The 19288-nt window shown below is 35.5% G+C and overlaps 2 protein-coding genes across 3 annotated transcripts; both read right to left on the minus strand.

Moving 5' to 3' along the window:
• Nucleotides 1-3797: 3797 nt before the first annotated feature.
• acat1 (acetyl-CoA acetyltransferase 1) lies at nucleotides 3798-10810 on the minus strand. Of its 2 annotated transcripts, none has more exons than XM_056244426.1 (12): nucleotides 10655-10810; nucleotides 10396-10446; nucleotides 10172-10289; nucleotides 8581-8676; nucleotides 8325-8425; nucleotides 8102-8245; nucleotides 7784-7934; nucleotides 7129-7224; nucleotides 6688-6801; nucleotides 5150-5214; nucleotides 4914-5071; nucleotides 3798-4817 (listed from the first exon to the last, which is right to left on the minus strand). In XM_056244426.1, exons 1-12 carry the CDS (start codon nucleotides 10724-10726, stop codon nucleotides 4697-4699), a joined length of 1287 nt encoding a protein of 428 aa, XP_056100401.1. In that variant the 5' UTR covers nucleotides 10727-10810; the 3' UTR covers nucleotides 3798-4696. The 2 variants fall into 2 exon arrangements, with proteins under 2 accessions (XP_056100401.1, XP_056100406.1); XM_056244431.1 differs by having other exon boundaries at nucleotides 10396-10443; nucleotides 10655-10793.
• Nucleotides 10811-11621: 811 nt separating this feature from the next.
• On the minus strand, nucleotides 11622-15749 carry mmp30 (matrix metallopeptidase 30). The gene is made up of 10 exons (XM_056244416.1): nucleotides 15590-15749; nucleotides 15256-15500; nucleotides 14660-14808; nucleotides 14414-14539; nucleotides 14162-14323; nucleotides 13881-14025; nucleotides 12335-12462; nucleotides 12091-12250; nucleotides 11903-12006; nucleotides 11622-11796 (listed from the first exon to the last, which is right to left on the minus strand). The coding sequence occupies exons 1-10, from the start codon at nucleotides 15689-15691 to the stop codon at nucleotides 11693-11695; spliced, it is 1425 nt and encodes a 474-aa protein (XP_056100391.1). The 5' UTR covers nucleotides 15692-15749; the 3' UTR covers nucleotides 11622-11692.
• Between the last annotated feature and the right edge of the window lie 3539 nt (nucleotides 15750-19288).

Genomic DNA, 19288 nt, shown 5'->3' on the forward strand with positions numbered 1-19288 from the left:
TTGCTGCCATTTGCCCTCTCCCCCTGCCCTTATAGGGACCACAATGTAAATAAGTCTTTGGGCTTTATTGTGTCATCCCTGACTATTTATGTATTTTTAATGTATGACACAGATTACTGTTTCATATTTTTATTATATATATTTAAGTGGTCAAATAAAATCAATCAATTCAAACAACAACAATCATATTCCCCCCCCCCCCCGTCTTGGAATATCTGAAGGTTTTTCCTAATATCAGACATCATTAAAACAGAACACATTTCACACATGCAGAAAATGTATTGTTTGGTCAATAATTCAAGAAGATCTTGATTCTAACTTGTACTTGCACTTCCGGAAATGTACCACTCTTGTAATTGTTTAGCTGTAGCATTTGTTACAATAAGGCTATAGTAAGACCATTGATGGCTCCTCTTTAGACCTGTTGACTTTTCTCCCATTTTTTTATTGATCTATGGCATTTGTTATGAAAAATAGCAACCTACACATTTAGAAACTCTATAGCTGCAACATGCAACAGTTGTAATATAAATCTATAAATATCCTATATATTTAATAAAATGACCTACCGGTATTATACATTTTACAAGTTAGACAAAATTTACCACAATAATTACAATAAAATGTGATTGATTCTAGTATGGCTGGTAAAGCTTTCTAATTTATGTTGGTGCAAGATGATGTTTTACCCTCTTTTCATAATGATTTTAGATCATGTTTGACTTCCTCTATAATAGCGTTGTAAAGTTGTAACTTGTCAATAGAATTTAAATGTTGGGATGGTTGTACCTGCTAGTTTTAGGAAATAAATATTAATAAGGGCAGCTAACTGTAAACATCATAAAATCACGAGCTGGAGTACAAGAAATCATTTCGTACATTTTCCAGGAATCACCTGAATAATAGAAAGCTATAAAATCATCACAAGGCTTATGTGATGAAGGTTTAGTCTGTCACATGACATAACTAGACTTCCTGTTTAATTTCCAGATAGATGGTTCAAACATTGAGAAATCACTATATTAAGCTGTAAAGATAATCTGTTGGCTACGATGTTGGCCAAGCTCAGCTATCACACAGGGTCAACCTGTTGTTATTCAGTAACTCAGTCAATGGGCCGATACTTTGACATCACAAAACATCCTGTTAATATTTGGCCCGATCCTCTATCGGTTAGACTGAAGCACAATGACTTTTCAATGACAAATAGAAGCAACTGATAATTAGAAGCTGATAAACTGTATGTTAGTTTTGCTAAGTACACAGAGAATGAGCTTTGTGACGTGACAAGTGTGGCGTCTGAAGGTGGAGCCAGAATTTTTTATGCAAGGTGGAGCTTTTTGCTGCTGGTGGATAATTTATAGGGGCCCAGAAAAGACCCTGCTCAGTCAGGTCACAGGTTCTCTGGAAGATCACAGGATTCCTGGTTAAGAGAATAGCTGGGACAAAGTTAACACATTTGTGTTAAACAGTGTCTAAAATGGTAACATGACTGAAAAAGGTCTCTTCAGAACAACATACTACCACACTACTCTATTTCTGCAGTATATAGTATGTATACGGTGCACAGCATCCACATTTTCCATTTTCAGTAACAGCAAGTAATTAAACATTTTCAAAGCTCTTCTTGAATCATTATTTGATTGGGTTAAAATGCAACATGAGGAGGTCATTTTACAACATAGCATTCTAGTCTGAAACGTGGCGTGTAAAAATGCTTCCGGTCCATTTAAAGACACAGACGGGGTACTACAGGTGAATAGGCCACATTTAAAATATGCCAATTAGGCATTGTATCAAAAACTATATAGATTTTACAGAAAATGTCAGAACTTTACAGGGATACTCCAGCCAAAAATGAAAATTCTGCCATCATTTACTCAACATCTTGTCATTCCAAACTTGTGACTGACTTTCTTCTGTGGAACATAAGAAGAAATGTCTCAAGTGTTTTTTGTTTTGGTCCATACAATGGAAGCATTCTTATGGAAGCTTGTTTCCGCCACTGAATAAAATAAATAAATAAATAATTGCGACTTTTTATCTCCCAATTGCGAGATGTGCAGTCAGAATTGTGAAAAATAAAGTCGCAATTGCGAGATATAAAGTCGCAATTCTGAGAAATAAAGTCGCACTTGCGAGAAAAAAAGACAGAATTGAGACTTTTTATCTCACAATTCTGACTTTATAACACATAATTGCGAGTTTATATCTCCAAATTCTGACATCTTTTCTCAGAATTGTGAGATATAAATTCGCAATTGCGAGTTATTAGGCCAATTCTAAGGAAAAAAAAAGACTGACTTTTCCCCCCTCAGAAGTTTTATATCTCACAATTCTGACTTTACAACACGCAATTGCAACTTTATATCAATCAATTCTGACTTTATATCTCGCAATTCTGACTTTACAACACGCAATTGCGACTTTATATCACACAATTCTGACTTTATAACCTGCAATTGCGACTTTATATCACACAATTCTGACTTTATAACCTGCAATTGCGACTTTATATCACACAATTGCGACTTTATATCACACAATTCTGACTTTATAACACGCAATTGCGACTTTATTTTACGCAATTCTGACTTTATAACACACAATTGCGACTTTATATCAATCAATTCTGACTTTATATCTCGCAATTCTGACTTTACAACACGCAATTGCGACTTTATATCACACAATTCTGACTTTATAACCTGCAATTGCGACTTTATATCAATCAATTCTGACTTTATATCTCGCAATTCTGACTTTACAACACGCAATTGCGACTTTATATCACACAATTCTGACTTTATAACCTGCAATTGCGACTTTATATCACACAATTCTGACTTTATAACACGCAATTGCGACTTTATTTCACGCAATTCTGACTTTATAACACACAATTGCGACTTTATATCACGCAATTCTGACTTTATATCTCGCAATTGCGACTTTATATCACGCAATTCTGACTTTATAACACACAATTGCGACTTTATATCACGCAATTCTGACTTTATAACACGCAATTGCGACTTTATATCACGCAATTCTGACTTTATAACATGCAATTGCGACTTTATATCACGCAATTCTGACTTTACAACACACAATTACGACTTTATATCAATCAATTCTGACTTTATATCTCGGAATTCTGAGAAATAAAGTCAGAATTGCGAGATGTAAACTCGCAATTGTGAGAAAAAAAAGTCAGAATTGTGAGATATAAAGTCGCAATTACCTTTTTTATTTTTCATTCTGTGGCGGAAACAAGCTTCCATACATTCTTCTTTTGTGTTCTGCAGAAGAAAAAAAGTCACAAGTTTGGAACGACATAAGGGTGAGTAAATAATTATTTTAATTTTTGGCCGTAGTTTCTGTTTAATGTGAACAACACATTAGTTTACATCTCATTTTGTTTTCTAATTGACAGACCATTTGTCAAGACATTTAACAAAATATCTAATAATACAGGAAAGTGAATAAATAAAGTGTGTAAATAACATACAGTAGTGGACAAAAGTGATATCTGGAGGGCATTGGTTTGGGGATTTGTGTTTAATGAGCCTTCAAGTTTGATTAAACCATAAAAATATGAGAAAAAATATTTGATATTTTTAAATATTTTAAATATGAGGGAAAAACAAAACTAAACTTAAGGTTAAGGTATTTATCTGACAAAATTATTAGGCAAAAAGAGGGTAAACTACAGCCACAGGTTTTATTTTACTACGCAAAAAATGCATAGAAAAACAAAAAGCTTACAAGAAACAGCATAGATTGACTCCAGCATAATCAGTTAATAATACTTAGTTTATTCTCTCGCTTTTGCATGTTCAAAATTTCTTTGAACGACAGCCTGTCCAAAAATTATGTCCACACAAATTGACATTTCATTGCATTATGACATAAAACAATTGCACTTAATAAAGACTATAAGCAAAATATCATTAAAAATGGGATTGAAAGATGCTAAACAATCATAATATAATAAAAATAAAATGTGTGTGAGTTCTGCTATTAGTTGCATTATTATCATTATTATTTTTAACGTGGATGTTTGTTTGTTTTTTTGGATGGATGGGGCCGGGGGTAAATTTCCAAAATATTGTGGAAAGTGAAAATTTAAGTCAAAACCGTCACTTATGCATTGTCCATATTACCACTCATGACTATAGTATCTGCAGCTTTCAACAATCACAAAGTAACAACTGTTTGTTCAATTTACAACTTACTTGTGGCATAAATTAGTTTTAGGTCACTGCTAGTCAGGTTGCCTCAATGGACCCTTTTCACATTTCCAGGGTTCTCAGAAACAGAAGTCATCATATGTAAACTTCTATAGTTTACAATGTTAATTATTGCCGAAATACATCATCACAGTCTGTGAAAACTGAAAAGGGTTCATCAGCAGCAAAGCTCAAAGCACGTTCTCCATCTGGTGTTCATTCAGGGGAACTGCATTATGTCTTATTATGAGTATAATCATCACACTCAGCATCAACAGTCAATCAATAGTCTATTTTATTGCAGTTACAGATTTCAACAATTATAAACACTTTCATTACAACATTGACTGCACAGAATAAATATTACCATTTGGGAAGTTTGTATTTTATGAGCATTGATACGTTTCCCCCCTATTTTAATAAAAAAAAAAAAAAGATGAATGACCTTTTCTGAATCTCAAGTCCTAATATTTCTGGATCAGAATGGAGGAAGCGCCGCCTCCTCCATTGCAGATTCCAGCCAGTCCGTACTGTCCCGATTTCAGATTGTGCACCATGTGTCCTACGATTCTCGCCCCTGACATTCTAGAAATCGCAAAACCGTCACATTAATTATCACGCAAATCTAATTCCAGTATGTCAATGTAGTGAACAGTGATGCATGAGAAGGATGTTGCTTACCCAATTGGATGTCCGAGGGAAACTGCTCCTCCATGGATATTGACTTTGTTGGGGTCGATGTCTAACATCTTGATGTTGGCCAGCACCACAACACTGAAGGCTTCATTGATCTCCCACATGGCAATGTCTTCTTTCTTCAAACCGGCCGCCTTCAGGATCTGCACAACATAGATGTTATTACACTGAACGACTTCAAAAACACGTCAGCTTTGCAATTAAGACAAATATTAGCTCACCTTAGGGACGGCAAAGGCTGGAGCGATAGGGAAGTCGATGGGGGCGACAGCAGCATCAGCAAAAGCTGCAAATTAACAAAAAATTGTGGTCCAGATGTGTAGGAAAAGCCAGCAAACATGCATTATCCGACAAAATTGGCCATATATGAGTAACTCACTATTAGAATGCAACCAACTCAACTACATTTTTCAGTAGCATGACAGTAAAACAGCTGTTTAGTCAAAACAGCAGTTTTCCCAGTAAAAATACTTTATTTTAGCAGTGATGTAGCCTATTAAAAATGCTAAAAAGAAACATTACTACCCTTCAGGTAGCTTTAATTATTTGTAACTATCCCCAAACTTTCGTATTAGCCAAAAATGTGTCTTAGACCCTTATCATATTAAGTTTATAATTAATTTATTACTATTCCTTGCAAATTTTACATTCATAAATGTACATTTTCAAAGAAAATACTAAGATGTTGATTTTTTAAAGAACAGTTAAAATTTACTTGCTTCTATGTTGCGACATTTATAAGATATTATGCTTTAGATTATTTCAAAATGTAATGTATTTTAACCCTCCAGGAATATTTAGGTTTTTTGTCATTTGAACAATATCTGAAAAACTCTTTTCAGATATATATACACTACCGTTCAAAAGTTTGGGGTCAGTGAGAATTTTATTTTTATTTTTTGGAGGAAAGAAATCAATACTTTTATTTATCAAGGACAGTAAAGACATTTATAATGTTACAAAAGATTCTATTTCAAACAAATGCTATTCTTTTGAACTTCCTATTCATCAAAGAATCCAAAAAAAAAAAACACTGTACAACTGACAGACCAACAACTGTTTCAACATTGATAATAATAATAAATGTTTCTTGAGCATCAAATCCTCATATTATACTGATTTGTGAAGGATCATTTGACACTGAAGACACTGACACTGGTGATGCTGAAAATTCAGCTTTGATCACAGAAATAAATTACACTTTACTATATATTCACACAGAAAACAGCTGATTTACACTGGAATAATATTTAATACTATAACTGATTTTTGTTGTATTTTTAATCAAATAAGCGCAGCCATGGTTAGCAGAAGAGAATTCTTTTAAAAGTATTTAAAATCGTACCGTCCCCAAACTTTTGAACGGTAGTGTATATATATATATATATATATATATATATATATATATATATATATATATATATATATATATATATATATAAAAATGCAAACATTCATCAAAAGGGTAGTTAGACTGTAGCTTAACAACTTTATTTAAATTATTTACATTAAATTATTAAAATGCCTTTAGCATGGTGTTGTTCTTCAAAAAAGAATTCAGGTGGATGTTTTAGACATAGCATTGGCTAACAGCTAAAAAACTGTGATAAATACAACGGGACTAAACCATGTGATAAAAACAAGAGCAAAATTTTGGGGTAAAAAAACCCCATTCCTACATAACATGTCATTCCAATCATTGCAGTATCTGTTGAAATGATCAGAATACACCATAAAATGATTTAAACATTTGCCTCACCAACAATCTTTGCCAGCGGTGTGACGTTGAGCCTCTTTGCTGCATCTGCTGTCATGAGCACGAGAGCAGCCGCTCCATCATTCAGCGTACTAGCGTTGGCTGCCGTCACTGTGCCTGCAAAAACAAAAGGTCTGCTCGTCTTTTGAACCGAAAACAATTCTTTATTATCCTCAAAGCATACGTCTTAAAAATAGTGACACATGACTGAAAGTCATGACAAGAGATTATTAAAACAATGATTGAAAATGTACTTTACAGAATAACTAAACATCTACAATCTTTAAGTACACTTAAGTGGCCTTTTATTTCAGGAATATTTTATTATCTGTACAGGTTTGTTTTTTTCAATATACTTTTAAGGTTTGAAGAACACTAAAAGTGCATGTAGAATTATGCAGACTTTTTCACAAAGGCTAATGAACTGAAGTGATGATCTTGTACCGTTCTCTTTCTGGAACACAGTTTTCAGTTTGGGGACTTTGCTGAAGTCAACCTTCTTATATTCTTCATCTTCCTTCACAACAATGTCTGGTTTTCCTGAGCAGTGAGAGAAGATTTTAAATCACAATAATGGTGCATTTTAATACATGCAACATGCATATAATATATATATATATTTGTGTATATTCCATCATGTATTTTAACAGTTGTTTAATAAAACCATGAACCAATTATTATTGCTTCATTGTTATTATATATGTATTTTAATAATGTAATTTTAGAAGCTATTGTTCACTTAGGTCTATTTGTATTATCAAAATTGTCCGATTACTCGATTAATCATCAAATTAATCGACTGATTAATTGCCGAAATAATAATTAACGACAGCACTAGATTAGTTCAAACTTGTACCTGCATTGTTTTGCATTTTGTGAAATTCAGTCGAATAAAAGACCAGTCATATATTTCATCATTGAAGATCTCTTATAAATGGTGTTAAAATATCATCTCGGCTCATTCTAGTGAAGCCAATATTGTGTAACGTCTTGTCTCATGAGATAATTATATCGTCACACCCCTACGTATTTTAGCTCATATTAAGCATTTTTTTGCGAATAAGGAATTGAACAGCTACAGTAGTGAAACCAAACCAACCTCTCTGAGGGATGCTCACAGGAACCACTTCCTTGGCCATGATCCCAGACTCCCACGCTGCTTTGCTGCGGCTGTAGGAGTTGATGGCAAATGCGTCCTGCTCCTCCCTGGAGAAGCTGCTGTTCTTGGCTGTGTTTTCAGCACAGTTTCCCTAAAAATGGGGAAATATGGTGGCGTTGTACACAACCATGGCCTCTCCAGTGTTAAACGTCCAATGTTTCCAAACAACTTCATTCACTCAATACTTATTATCAGGCTAAGCTATCACGCAAATACAATGCAATCGGTCTTACTCGTTTATAAAAAATATGTACGTGCCATGTGGAATTTGTTGTAGACGTCCGTCAAACCGTCCTTAACAATCAGATCCTCCATCTTCACTCCACCATAAGGGGGCGCTTCTCTGGCCATGACATATGGAACCTGAGACATGCTTTCCATTCCACCAGCAACCATCACATCCTGGGAGACATCATGTAGATTCACTCATTTTGCTTTATTAAAGGTTCACTCTTTCTGAATCTCTGGTCTTTCACACTACCTGATGGCCACACATGAGACTTTGAGCGGCCAGCATGATGGACTTCATCCCAGAGGCACACACTTTATTGATGGTAGTTGCCTCAGTGGACAGAGGGAGACCTGCATGGGCAAAACAAACATTACAACATTACACAATCCTAGCAGAACCAACACTAGCACTAAAACTTCTCTTTGAGAAGTTACATTTGTAGATTCGTCCCAGGCAAAGCACAAAAAAATGAAAGAAAAAAATGTATGTATAATAAATCCCTCACCTGCACCCAGAACAGCTTGTCTGGTTGGTGCTTGTCCTTCTCCTGCTTGCAACACATTGCCCATGTAAACTTCCTTCACCTCCTCCAAAGGGATTCCTGTAGATGACATGCAAACCTCCTAACATCAGGGAATTTTATCATAGACAGCTAGAACAAATAAGACTTAAAAATGTAGATTTAAATGACACTTATTTCATGAATATAATTGCATTAAATAATAATAAAAAAAAAATATCGAACTAAGTGGCATTTATTATATAGGCAAATAGCACACCTTTCTGATTTAAAGACGTGTGTTACTCAGTTTTTATTATTATTATATTTTACATGATTATATGTGCATATAATATGCACTACTGTTCAAAAGTTTGAAAAGTATGGTCAGTATGATATTGAAAGAAGTCTTATGTGTTTACCAAGGCTGCATTTAATTGATCAAAAATATAGTAAAACAGTAATATTGTGAAATATTATTAACATTTCAAATAACTTTTCTATTTTAGTGTATTTTAAAATGTAATTTATTCCTGTGATGCAAAGCCGAATATTCAGCATAATAATTATCCAGTTTTCAGTGCCACATGATCCTTCAGAAATCATTATTTATTATCATTATAAATTTTGAATACATATCGTGCTGCTTATTTTTGTGGAAACGAATACATTTTTTCAGGATTCTTTGATCAATAGAACGTTCAAAAGAACAACATTTCTTTGAAATAGAAATCTTTTATATCATTATACATGTCTTTACGGACATTTTTTTATCAATTTAATGCATCATTGCTAAATAAAAGTATTCTTTTATTTGCTCTGAACCCAAACATTAAAAAAAATTATCATAATAAAATTTGTAATAATACATAATCTCATAAAATTATATTTAATTATTATATTCTTAAAAGAAAAGAATATATAAAATATATAAAATAAAATGTGTATTTCTGCTAAGATTATCAGGGGCCGGTTGCATTAACTGCAAAGACTAGTCTTACAAGTTCAAATTTTATCTAAGACTGTTCATAATTTGTTTTAAGTCAGTTACATAAAATTGTAGATTGGTCAAATTTGATACAGACATTTGAAAAGTTAGACTTTTAATTATTAAGAATTAAAGAATTTAAGCCTGAGAACATGAACAGCTCCGAGTATAACGTCATGGGTTGCCATCTCGTAATTACGGTTGAACAAGGCATAAGCTCGTTGCTTTGGTTTAGGAGGAACTGTAAAAGACGACTACTGTGTTTACAGCACTCAGTAACTGTGTCTACACCATAGACTGTAAAGATCTACACTAGTGTTGATGATGTGTGATGTCTGCGCGAGTAGGGTGCGCGGAGGTATGGAAATGCATATGTTGAAAGGCAGGTAGGACATCGTATCATTGCATTGGGACGAACATTTTTGGTCCTGCGGCTTCCACAGAAGATATATGTATGTTATGATATTTAGACCACTTCTACTACTGATTGCTATCAGGATGTGAAGAGAATTCCAACCAGTTTAACAAGAAGTGTATATAAAACAAATAGCCTACCCTACATTTAACATAATGGCTATGTTTATCATGCAATTGGCCCCAGATCTCTACCTGCTTTCTCAATGGCTCCTTTAATAGCAATGGAACCGAGTTTGGTGGCAGGTACTGTGGAAAGGCTTCCTTTGAAAGACCCCATTGGGGTCCTGACAGCACTGACGATGACAACTTCCTGTCCAGAGACAAATGAGAAAAGAAGATCATATTTACTGAATGCACACCTGACAGAAACAGTTCTGGCTCCATGAAGTGATACAATCGCATAACATTTTACTCACATTTAGAGATGGTCGCGTGCTGTAGGTCCTGCTTAGGTATTTATGTGCCTGCTAAGACATATTTATAAAATGGGAGTCCGTTAACATAATATCCGGTTACAGCATTTATATCAACAAAGACGACCTACAGGTTATAAACTAAGAGAAGCGCAATATTTTAAAAGGTAAACAATGAAACAGGCCTGCAGTCAAACTGCTGCATGTGCCGTGAGTCGCAAAAGTTCGGCTATCAATAACTATTTATTTAGTTCAAACTCACCAGATGTCTGCACAGGTGTGTGCGTGTGCTGTAAAGGGCACTGGATGCCATAACTGCGATGAAAAACTGCATACACAGAAGAACAAATTTCACCTTCAAACCTCCGAATGGAGTGAACGTTTGCAGAGAGCAGCCAATCACCGCAAGAGGTGTGTCTGCATCACATGGCGACGGTCCGAAGCATTATGGGTAGTGTAGTATATGTCATAGTTGTTGAAAAACTTGAAAGTAGAGCATTAGATAGGTGAAATCTTTTTTTAAAACACTTGTAAAAGGTTCTAAGAAATGTAATATTTGTCTCCATGTTGGTTTCATACATCTTTGAAATACTGTTATACCATTTTTGTGGAATAGCTAAAGTTTTCTTGGATTTAACTAAATGTGCCTTTTCACGAAACGTTTTTAAATGTGTGATTTTGACACACAGTCCTCTCTAACTTTGATTTGGCAGATAAAAATCTGATGTTAATAATACAAAATAAAATGTCTTCACTGCTTTATTTATTTATTTGTTTGTTTATATTATTATTTATTTTGTTAAGAAATTGTAATAATTGAAGATTAGGCCTATGGCAAACTACGTAGGCTATGCCACTACTTAAAAGGAGATTTGTGCCTTTTTTATAATCTTAAAGTTACACCATCTAGACATGTTTGACTTTACACTCCACAGTGTCTTAAATCCAGAAACTGAAATATATTCTTTATAAAAGAGTAATTATATAAAAAGAATTTAATTAGCCTAAGTTTTAATGTATTTTTAAACAGGTTAATAAGTTATATTGATTTGCATAAATGTCTTGTTCACTTTGCAGGAAAAAAATGCATCCACTTTTTCTTATATATTTTTATTTATTATATTAGAAGATGAGTTAGAACTGAGTTGCAAGTTTTTGTGAATATTAATCATATTTATTTTAAAAAAAAATCATACATTCATACATTCATACATCGTGGCATTGTCTGTACAAAATAGAAAATGTAGGTACATTATTAGGAATACTGAGACCGAAAATGTCTACATTTTCAGTTAAATGTTTAGTAGCAGTTCAGCCATCCATAGTTCAACAGAACACGATTCACTCGTTTTGAGGAGAAATCATACTCCGTTTGCCTTGGACCTTCTGAGAAATACAGATAACCTAAAAATTAGAAGAAAAAAAATTCGGGAAAAATATAAAAGGGAACAGCATTAAAAAATGAATGATTGATTTGTTAATGTTTTTGTTTTTTTGTGTTTAAGCTCACCATAATTTTCAAAAGCAGCGTCCACCTGTGAGCCAATGCCAGGAAAATGATGCTGAATAGTTTTAGGAAAGCCTCTGTCCATCTGAGCTGTTCTTTCATTGAAGCTACACCATTGTAAAAATGATGTTAGTTTTGATGTTATTTTAAAAAACTATTATAATCAACACGATATTATATTGTTTTCTCACCTCCAGTATTTGCTTCCAACAAAGAACAAAGTGCGTCCGGTTGATTTCACGTGTACGGCTGCATCAATCTTTTTCACATATGTGGGAAATCCAAATTTGGTTATGGGTTTGGGATATCCAGGCAAAGTAGTGCTGCCTTTTACTCCCCAGTACTGCTGACCTGAATGTGAAAGACCACATGCACTACATTTACTGAAGCCTTTTTATACAGCACTTAAAGACTCTTTAGGAAATTAGACTTTACCATTGAAAAGGAAGCTAATGTCTCTGCCACTGAACTCATAAGCAGCATCAACAGAGTCAATGGATGGCCAGGTTGATTTTATTTCATGCATTGAAAGTCCACTGTAGTAGCCCTTTTTCCAGTAATACCTAATGGACATGAAGGCATGATAAATGACATAGTTTTTAAATGAAACTTTTTTAGTTAACATTTTAACATGAACATTGCCAAAACCACATTGGGTTTATAATTTTTTTATTAAAAAAAAAAAAAAAATCTTCAGCATTTCCCATATACACTCACCGGCCACTTTATTAGGTACACCTGTCCAACTGCTCGTTAACACTTAATTTCTAAGCAGCCAATCACATGGCGGCAACTCAGTGCATTTAGGCATGTAGACATGGTCAAGACAATCTCCTGCAGTTCAAACCGAGCATCAGTATGGGGAAGAAAGTTGATTTGAGTGACTTTGAACGTGGCATGATTGTTGGTGCCAGAAGGGCTGGTCTGAGTATTTCAGAAACTGCTAATCTACTGGGATTTTCACGCACAACCATCTCTAGGGTTTACAGAGAATGGTCCGAAAAAGAAAAAACATCCAGTGAGCGGCAGTTCTGTGGGCGGAAATGCCTTGTTGATGCCAGAGGTCAGAGGAGAATGGCCAGACTGGTTCGAGCTGATAGAAGGGCAACAGTGACTGAAATAACCACTCGTTACAACCGAGGTATGCAGCAAAGCATTTGTGAAGCCACAACACGCACAACTTTGAGGCGGATGGGCTACAACAGCAGAAGACTCCACCGGGTACCACTCATCTCCACTACAAATAGGAAAAAGAGGCTACAATTTGCAAGAGCTCACCAAAATTGAACAGTTGAAGACTGGAAAAATGTTGCCTGGTCTGATGAGTCTCGATTTCTGTTGAGACATTCAGATGTTAGAGTCAGAATTTGGCGTAAACAGAATGAGAACATGGAACCATCATGCCTTGTTACCACTGTGCAGGCTGGTGGTGGTGGTGTAATGGTGTGGGGGATGTTTTCCTGGCACACTTTAGGCCCCTTAGTGCCAATTGGGCATCGTTTAAATGCCACGGCCTACCTGAGCATTGTTTCTGACCATGTCCATCCCTTTATGGCCACCATGTACCCATCCTCTGATGGCTACTTCCACCATGTCACAAAGCTCTAATCATTTCAAATTGGTTTCTTGAACATGACAATGAGTTCACTGTACTAAAATGGCCTCCACAGTCACCAGATCTCAACCCAATAGAGCATCTTTGGGATGTGGTGGAACGGGAGATTCGCATCATGGATGTGCAGCCGACAAATCTGCGGCAACTATGTGATGCCATCATGTCAATATGGACCAAACTCCCTGAGGAATGCTTCCAGCACCTTGTTGAATCTATGCCACGAAGAATTGAGGCAGTTCTGAAGGCAAAAGGGGGTCCAACCCGTTACTAGCATGGGGTACCTAATAAAGTGGCCGGTGAGTGTATATTGAGATTACTATACATATACAATATATTAAACAATATAAATTAAAATTATATTCTTACCCATCTTTAAAGAAGTACAGTTCTCCACGAACGCTGGTTGCTGCATCAAATACTAAGTCACGCTTGCACGGTTCTGGTGGGCTTGGTTCAGGATTGGGTTTTGGTTCTGGTTTTGGTTCAGGTTTATCTATTGACGTTCGAACACCTGAAACATTATAGAAAATGGGTGGGAAATACATATTTATTGATTGTTTTATCCATAATAATAAGGATTGTATTTAATGTATTGATATTACAGTACAGTTCTCTATATAAAAAAATAAAATAAAAAAAACATTTACCATACAGGGCCTGGACCCCAAGTCGGTCATCACGGGGAAGTGTATAGCCATTCGTGTTGACGTATCGGTAAGTTGGATACATGAGAGCTGAAGGGTCTTTGGAGTGATCTAGTCCCAGTGCATGTCCAAATTCATGAGCAGCCACCAAAAGCAGGTTTATATCTAAAGCAATTAATGATTTTTTTTTTAAAATAAACTTGTAATAATTTACATACACATAAGCATGTGATTCTATGTGATTTGTGCATTCACCTCGTGAACTTAGGGTCCACGTCTCATCATCATCAAAGTGTGTGTCTCCTCCCTGCTCTGGACCGGGTGAGTTGGCATGTGCCAGAACCCCATTAGGCCCATCAAATGGGTAAAAATCTCCATGATCTAACAGGAAGGAAAAAAAATATATATAATTTATATATATATATATATATATATATATATATATATATATATATATATATATATATATATTTGGAAATGAGGGATGTGTTTAGAACCTACATCCAGCTTTGAAGAGAATCATGATATCAGCTGTGCCACTGTAGATCTGTTTGAAATCGAGTGGAATAACGTCACTGTAGAGCTGGAAAGCTTTGGCAATAATGGCATCCACATCTCTCTGGCTCAACTGTGATGTATATTCAGTAATTCTAAGAGAGAAAGAAGCAAATCATGTTTAGTATCCTTAAAAGTCACCATGACACCAATTGACAATTCCTATTTTTATGGAATATTGCAGTGTTTATTATAAATTATTTATCCATGCATGTCATTTCCATGCGCACTCATAGTCTTTAATCAAAATAACTTCCTCTCCGAGGACAGTCTCATGCATTTTGCACAGAAAACTGGAAAGCATTTCCATATCTGGCAAGGTCTAATCTGATTGGTTGAATTTCTGGGAACAAACTTGTCTTATTTGTTATTTCATTAAGGAGCTAAACATTTCACATTTGGCAGATTATTTTATCCAAAGTGACTTACATTGCACTTAAGGTATTTTATCACTTTTTGCTTTCCCTGGGAATCGAACCCATGACCTCGGTGTTGCTCCACTGATTGAGCTACAGGAAGGCACAGGTACATGCTAAACCAACCTGTATGTAACAACGCTCTGCTTCCATCTGGGTCTCCCCTGGAAGTGGTTGAATTTGGCCACATCAGTGACTCCACAGCGTGGCAGCTTCATCGTCTCAAGAGTGTTTGAGTCCAGCTTGCCCGTGACCTCCAGTCCAAAAAACGCCTGCATGACCTTCAGTTCATTTTCTAGATCCGGGAGGAACATCGTTCTGCTGCGGGATTTAGTTGCATTATTGTCCCTGTAGAACTGTGACAGATAAGCCTGGGGAGAACGAGGAAGGAACGTTTTATGACATTAATATATAGATTATAAGAAACATAAGAGTATATATAAGGCATATGGGTACTGACCTCTGCTATTTGATGGTCTTCTGATGATGGAGTCGTAGGTGCGCCATCACAAAGAGCCAGATACACCACAAGTGTCAGAACTAGAGCTGTCAAGTGCCCCATACTACAGTCCTCTTCCTCTGCAGGGAAAGAAAAGTGTCCTCCAGAGTCTCTGTTTCTGTCTTTTATCGTCTAAAAAGGGGCTTGTCCCGAGTTTTATCATTTCCAATCAGCAGTGGTATTAGCGGGGGTGGGAGTGGGAAACTTTTAGAGTTTCAGGGGGTTTAAGCTCCTGTCTGAACATGTCAGACAAAAGTTTGTATTGACGATGACTTCACCTATGACTCAACTGAATGGGCCGCTTTAGGAAGATTGTGGGTTTTGTATTCACTGCCTCTGCTTTTGATATCCCCCCTTCTTGTCATTTTCATCCCCGGAGGCAATTTGTTTTATCCGAGTTTCTGGTTAGACGGGATGCATTTCCAATTTCTGACTGGCATTTTTGCTTCTGAGTGGAAAGGTACAGTATGATTAATATTATGTCATAACTTTAGATCTAATTTATTTCTTTTAGATCTAGTTTTTTTTTTATCTTCACTAACAGATTTTCTTTTCAACATTGCAAGCAGCCTATAAAACACACAATGATAGAATGAAGATACTACTTTTTTTTAAGGAGAGATGGTTGAAATGTGTTCAAAATGTTTGACAGCTTATCTTAATGCAAAACAAAGTCAGCACACTGTTGCTCCCACACACACACACAAAAAGTTCAAAAGTAAGCTCACCAGAATACTATAATGTGATGTTTTGAGCAAATCAGCTCTTGTTCAGACAGCGAGAGCAACAATGTGCTGACTTTGTTTTGCATTTCTTTTTTGTCGTGCACCCAGATTTGAGACATTTTTGGATGCGCTGGCTTTTCATGTTCCTTTGACAGCTTGTCTTAATTCCTCATTGGGCCAGTAAATTATTTTAATACGTTTATCGTCAAAAAGTTAATTGTTAAAATTTAGTTAGTTAACTCAACTTTAACTGTTTTTTTTTTTTGTCAACACTACGTTTTTACATTGTCTAAATTTCTACATTATAATTTCAAAAATGTCATGAATTGTGTCTTAGCGATTGAGAACACATTATTCATAAAAAAAGAAATCTGCAGGGTATTTAGAATACAGCAGTTTCCATTCAAAGTTGCACATAAAAAAATGCAAATAAAGCAGCGTTTCCATCACGTTCAAGAGAACAAAATCGTTACTTCCAGGACTTTTTGTTTTAAATATCTGTAATAAAAATGGAAGTTGTTTTTCTACATCATAAGTGACTTGAAACACAATAAACGCTGTCATCTTGCATCTGTGTTTAGGAATGCAATCATGTGAGACAGTTCTGGGAGGTAATTATAATCATTGTGATGACAGACTTTAGTGCAGTATGATATTCAGTATGATCAACATTAGAAGAAGAAGAGGTTTTATTTAAGGAATGCTCTTTTATATGCATTTTAATTGGTGTTAAAATATTCAATTATATAATGTCATGTAGAATGTCAGCCAAGAAACATCTCACCGTCTTTAAAGATCAAATGAATGAATACATTTGACCAAATTCATCTCAGGAGTTGTGTCCTTCTAAGAGTATTTCTATCCCACACACTTTGATCCATGTTAGTAATATACAAATATTTACTAGTCATATATATATATATATATATATATATATATATATATATATAGTGAGTGCAGGTAAAGTGAATGGAGATAAAGTGGGCTGCTTTTTGTTAAACATGTCATTTAGATACCGAGATGTTTTTTTTTTTCTTTATTACTTTTGTTAACTTAAAGGTTCAGCTTTAATATCAGTTCATATAATTTGCAAGGTATATAGCAATAATTATTTTTAGATCATGCACTCCAGACTCCAAATTTCTTTTCAGGTAAAGTGGGCAGAGCTTGTGGCCTGTAAACATTTAATTTAATAAGCATTAAAAATGACAGGACAGAAGCAATGTTCTTTTTTTTCTAGGCTTTGATTGAAGTTTTATATAACCACTGGAATTCCCCTCAGGGCACATCCAGTGAAGTTTCCTAAATCCTGACATTAATGAAAGACGCAAATGCAAAAACACAACCCTGAGGCTGTTTAACAGAGGTATCCAAAACACCCTTACTCATGCCCTAAAATGTAACCACAGGAAGTTTGTCCATACATGTCCCAGCGATCCTTTAACAGAAATTCTACTTGTTTTTATTGAACTACAAACACATAGCGATGACAAGACTAATCTATCCCTCATAGCTCTATACTCAGAAACGCCTAATACTATCTGTCAGGTGTAAGGCTGAGGAGATGAAGCGAGGACTCAATTGCAGAAAAAATGTATAAAAAATAAAACAAATACAAACAAAAACTATCCCGAGGGGGGAAACAAGATGGACTGGACTGGACTGGACTGGACTGGACTGGACTTGGCAACAGGCTCTAGGCAGGACACAAGGGGTATTCGACAACAAAACAGCACAGGACTGCAAACACAGGGGCTGCGTTCCAAACCGCATACTTCCCTACTATTTAGTATGGGAAAAAGAGTAGGCGAGCGAAAAAGTATGTATGAATCCAAAAGAGTAGGCGAGAATTACCTGGGTGACGTACTAATTATCGCGAGATTCGGACTTAAGTGCGTTCGAATATGCCTACTTTCCTACTATATAGTAGGCGAAAACAGTACGTGAAGGAAGCAGTACGTTCGAAACATCAGTATTCATAAAAGAGTAGGCGAGAGGTTCCCGGATGGCTTACTGCTTCCGGACAGATTTTCGAGTGCTCAACCGATGGATACTCTTCTATCCCAGGAAGCCACGCGAGAGGATACGTCATTATCAAACATCGTAGAGATCGGCGACGCGGGTGCTTTCAAATGTGAGTAAACACGGTTCCTTGTGTTAAAATTGCATGTGTTGAACTACTGTAGAGTAAACTGTTGAATTGTTGAAGGTGTAAAGACGTTACACAGTATGGTATAGTTGTGATTTTGCTGTAAAAACACGTTTTATGTATAACGTTAGCTAACAGGGGAGCTTCAGTAAGGACACGTAAGTTACGTCTCTAACGTGGATTTACATAAACCATATACATCTTAAAGACTTTTATTTTAAATGTCTATTTACATCTGACAGGAAAATCTTCAGTAAGTATTGCAGAAGAGCACATCACAACATGAAATAGACTCCTGAGTGATGTATGTGTGCTATTATGTAGAACAAATCTGTAAAGTAACTAAACATAAGTTATTTATTTTATTTGTCCATTACTGTTGATAAATTGAGGAACATTTATGTTGGATAAAAAGTTAAAACAACCTCAACATGTAAATGTAGTGTTGTTGAGCTCATAAATCACAGAGGTAATGTGAATCTTGTCTGGATGTTACAGGGACAGATGAACAGATGTGTGTGTTTATCCGGTGGAGAGATCATGAAGCTGAATGCTGCCATCAAATGCTTTGAGTGACACTACAGAAATGAATAACAACAACTATTTCAATATTAAGTTGTAGTTTATTTTAATTATTGTAATTTCAAACAGAGCTATTACAGCACTTTTCTGATTCTTGATTTCTGTGCATTTGCTGCAGATCTTTTGTGGTGGAGCAGGACCTGCAAGGAAAGATGATGGCGGCATTTGTGAAAAAAAGCGTTTTTGTCTTCTAAAAAAATAATA

This window comes from Rhinichthys klamathensis, unplaced genomic scaffold, assembly GCF_029890125.1.
Source record: "Rhinichthys klamathensis goyatoka isolate OS25496 unplaced genomic scaffold, OSU_Roscu_1.1 h1tg000027l_1, whole genome shotgun sequence".
Taxonomy (NCBI): domain Eukaryota; kingdom Metazoa; phylum Chordata; class Actinopteri; order Cypriniformes; family Leuciscidae; genus Rhinichthys; species Rhinichthys klamathensis.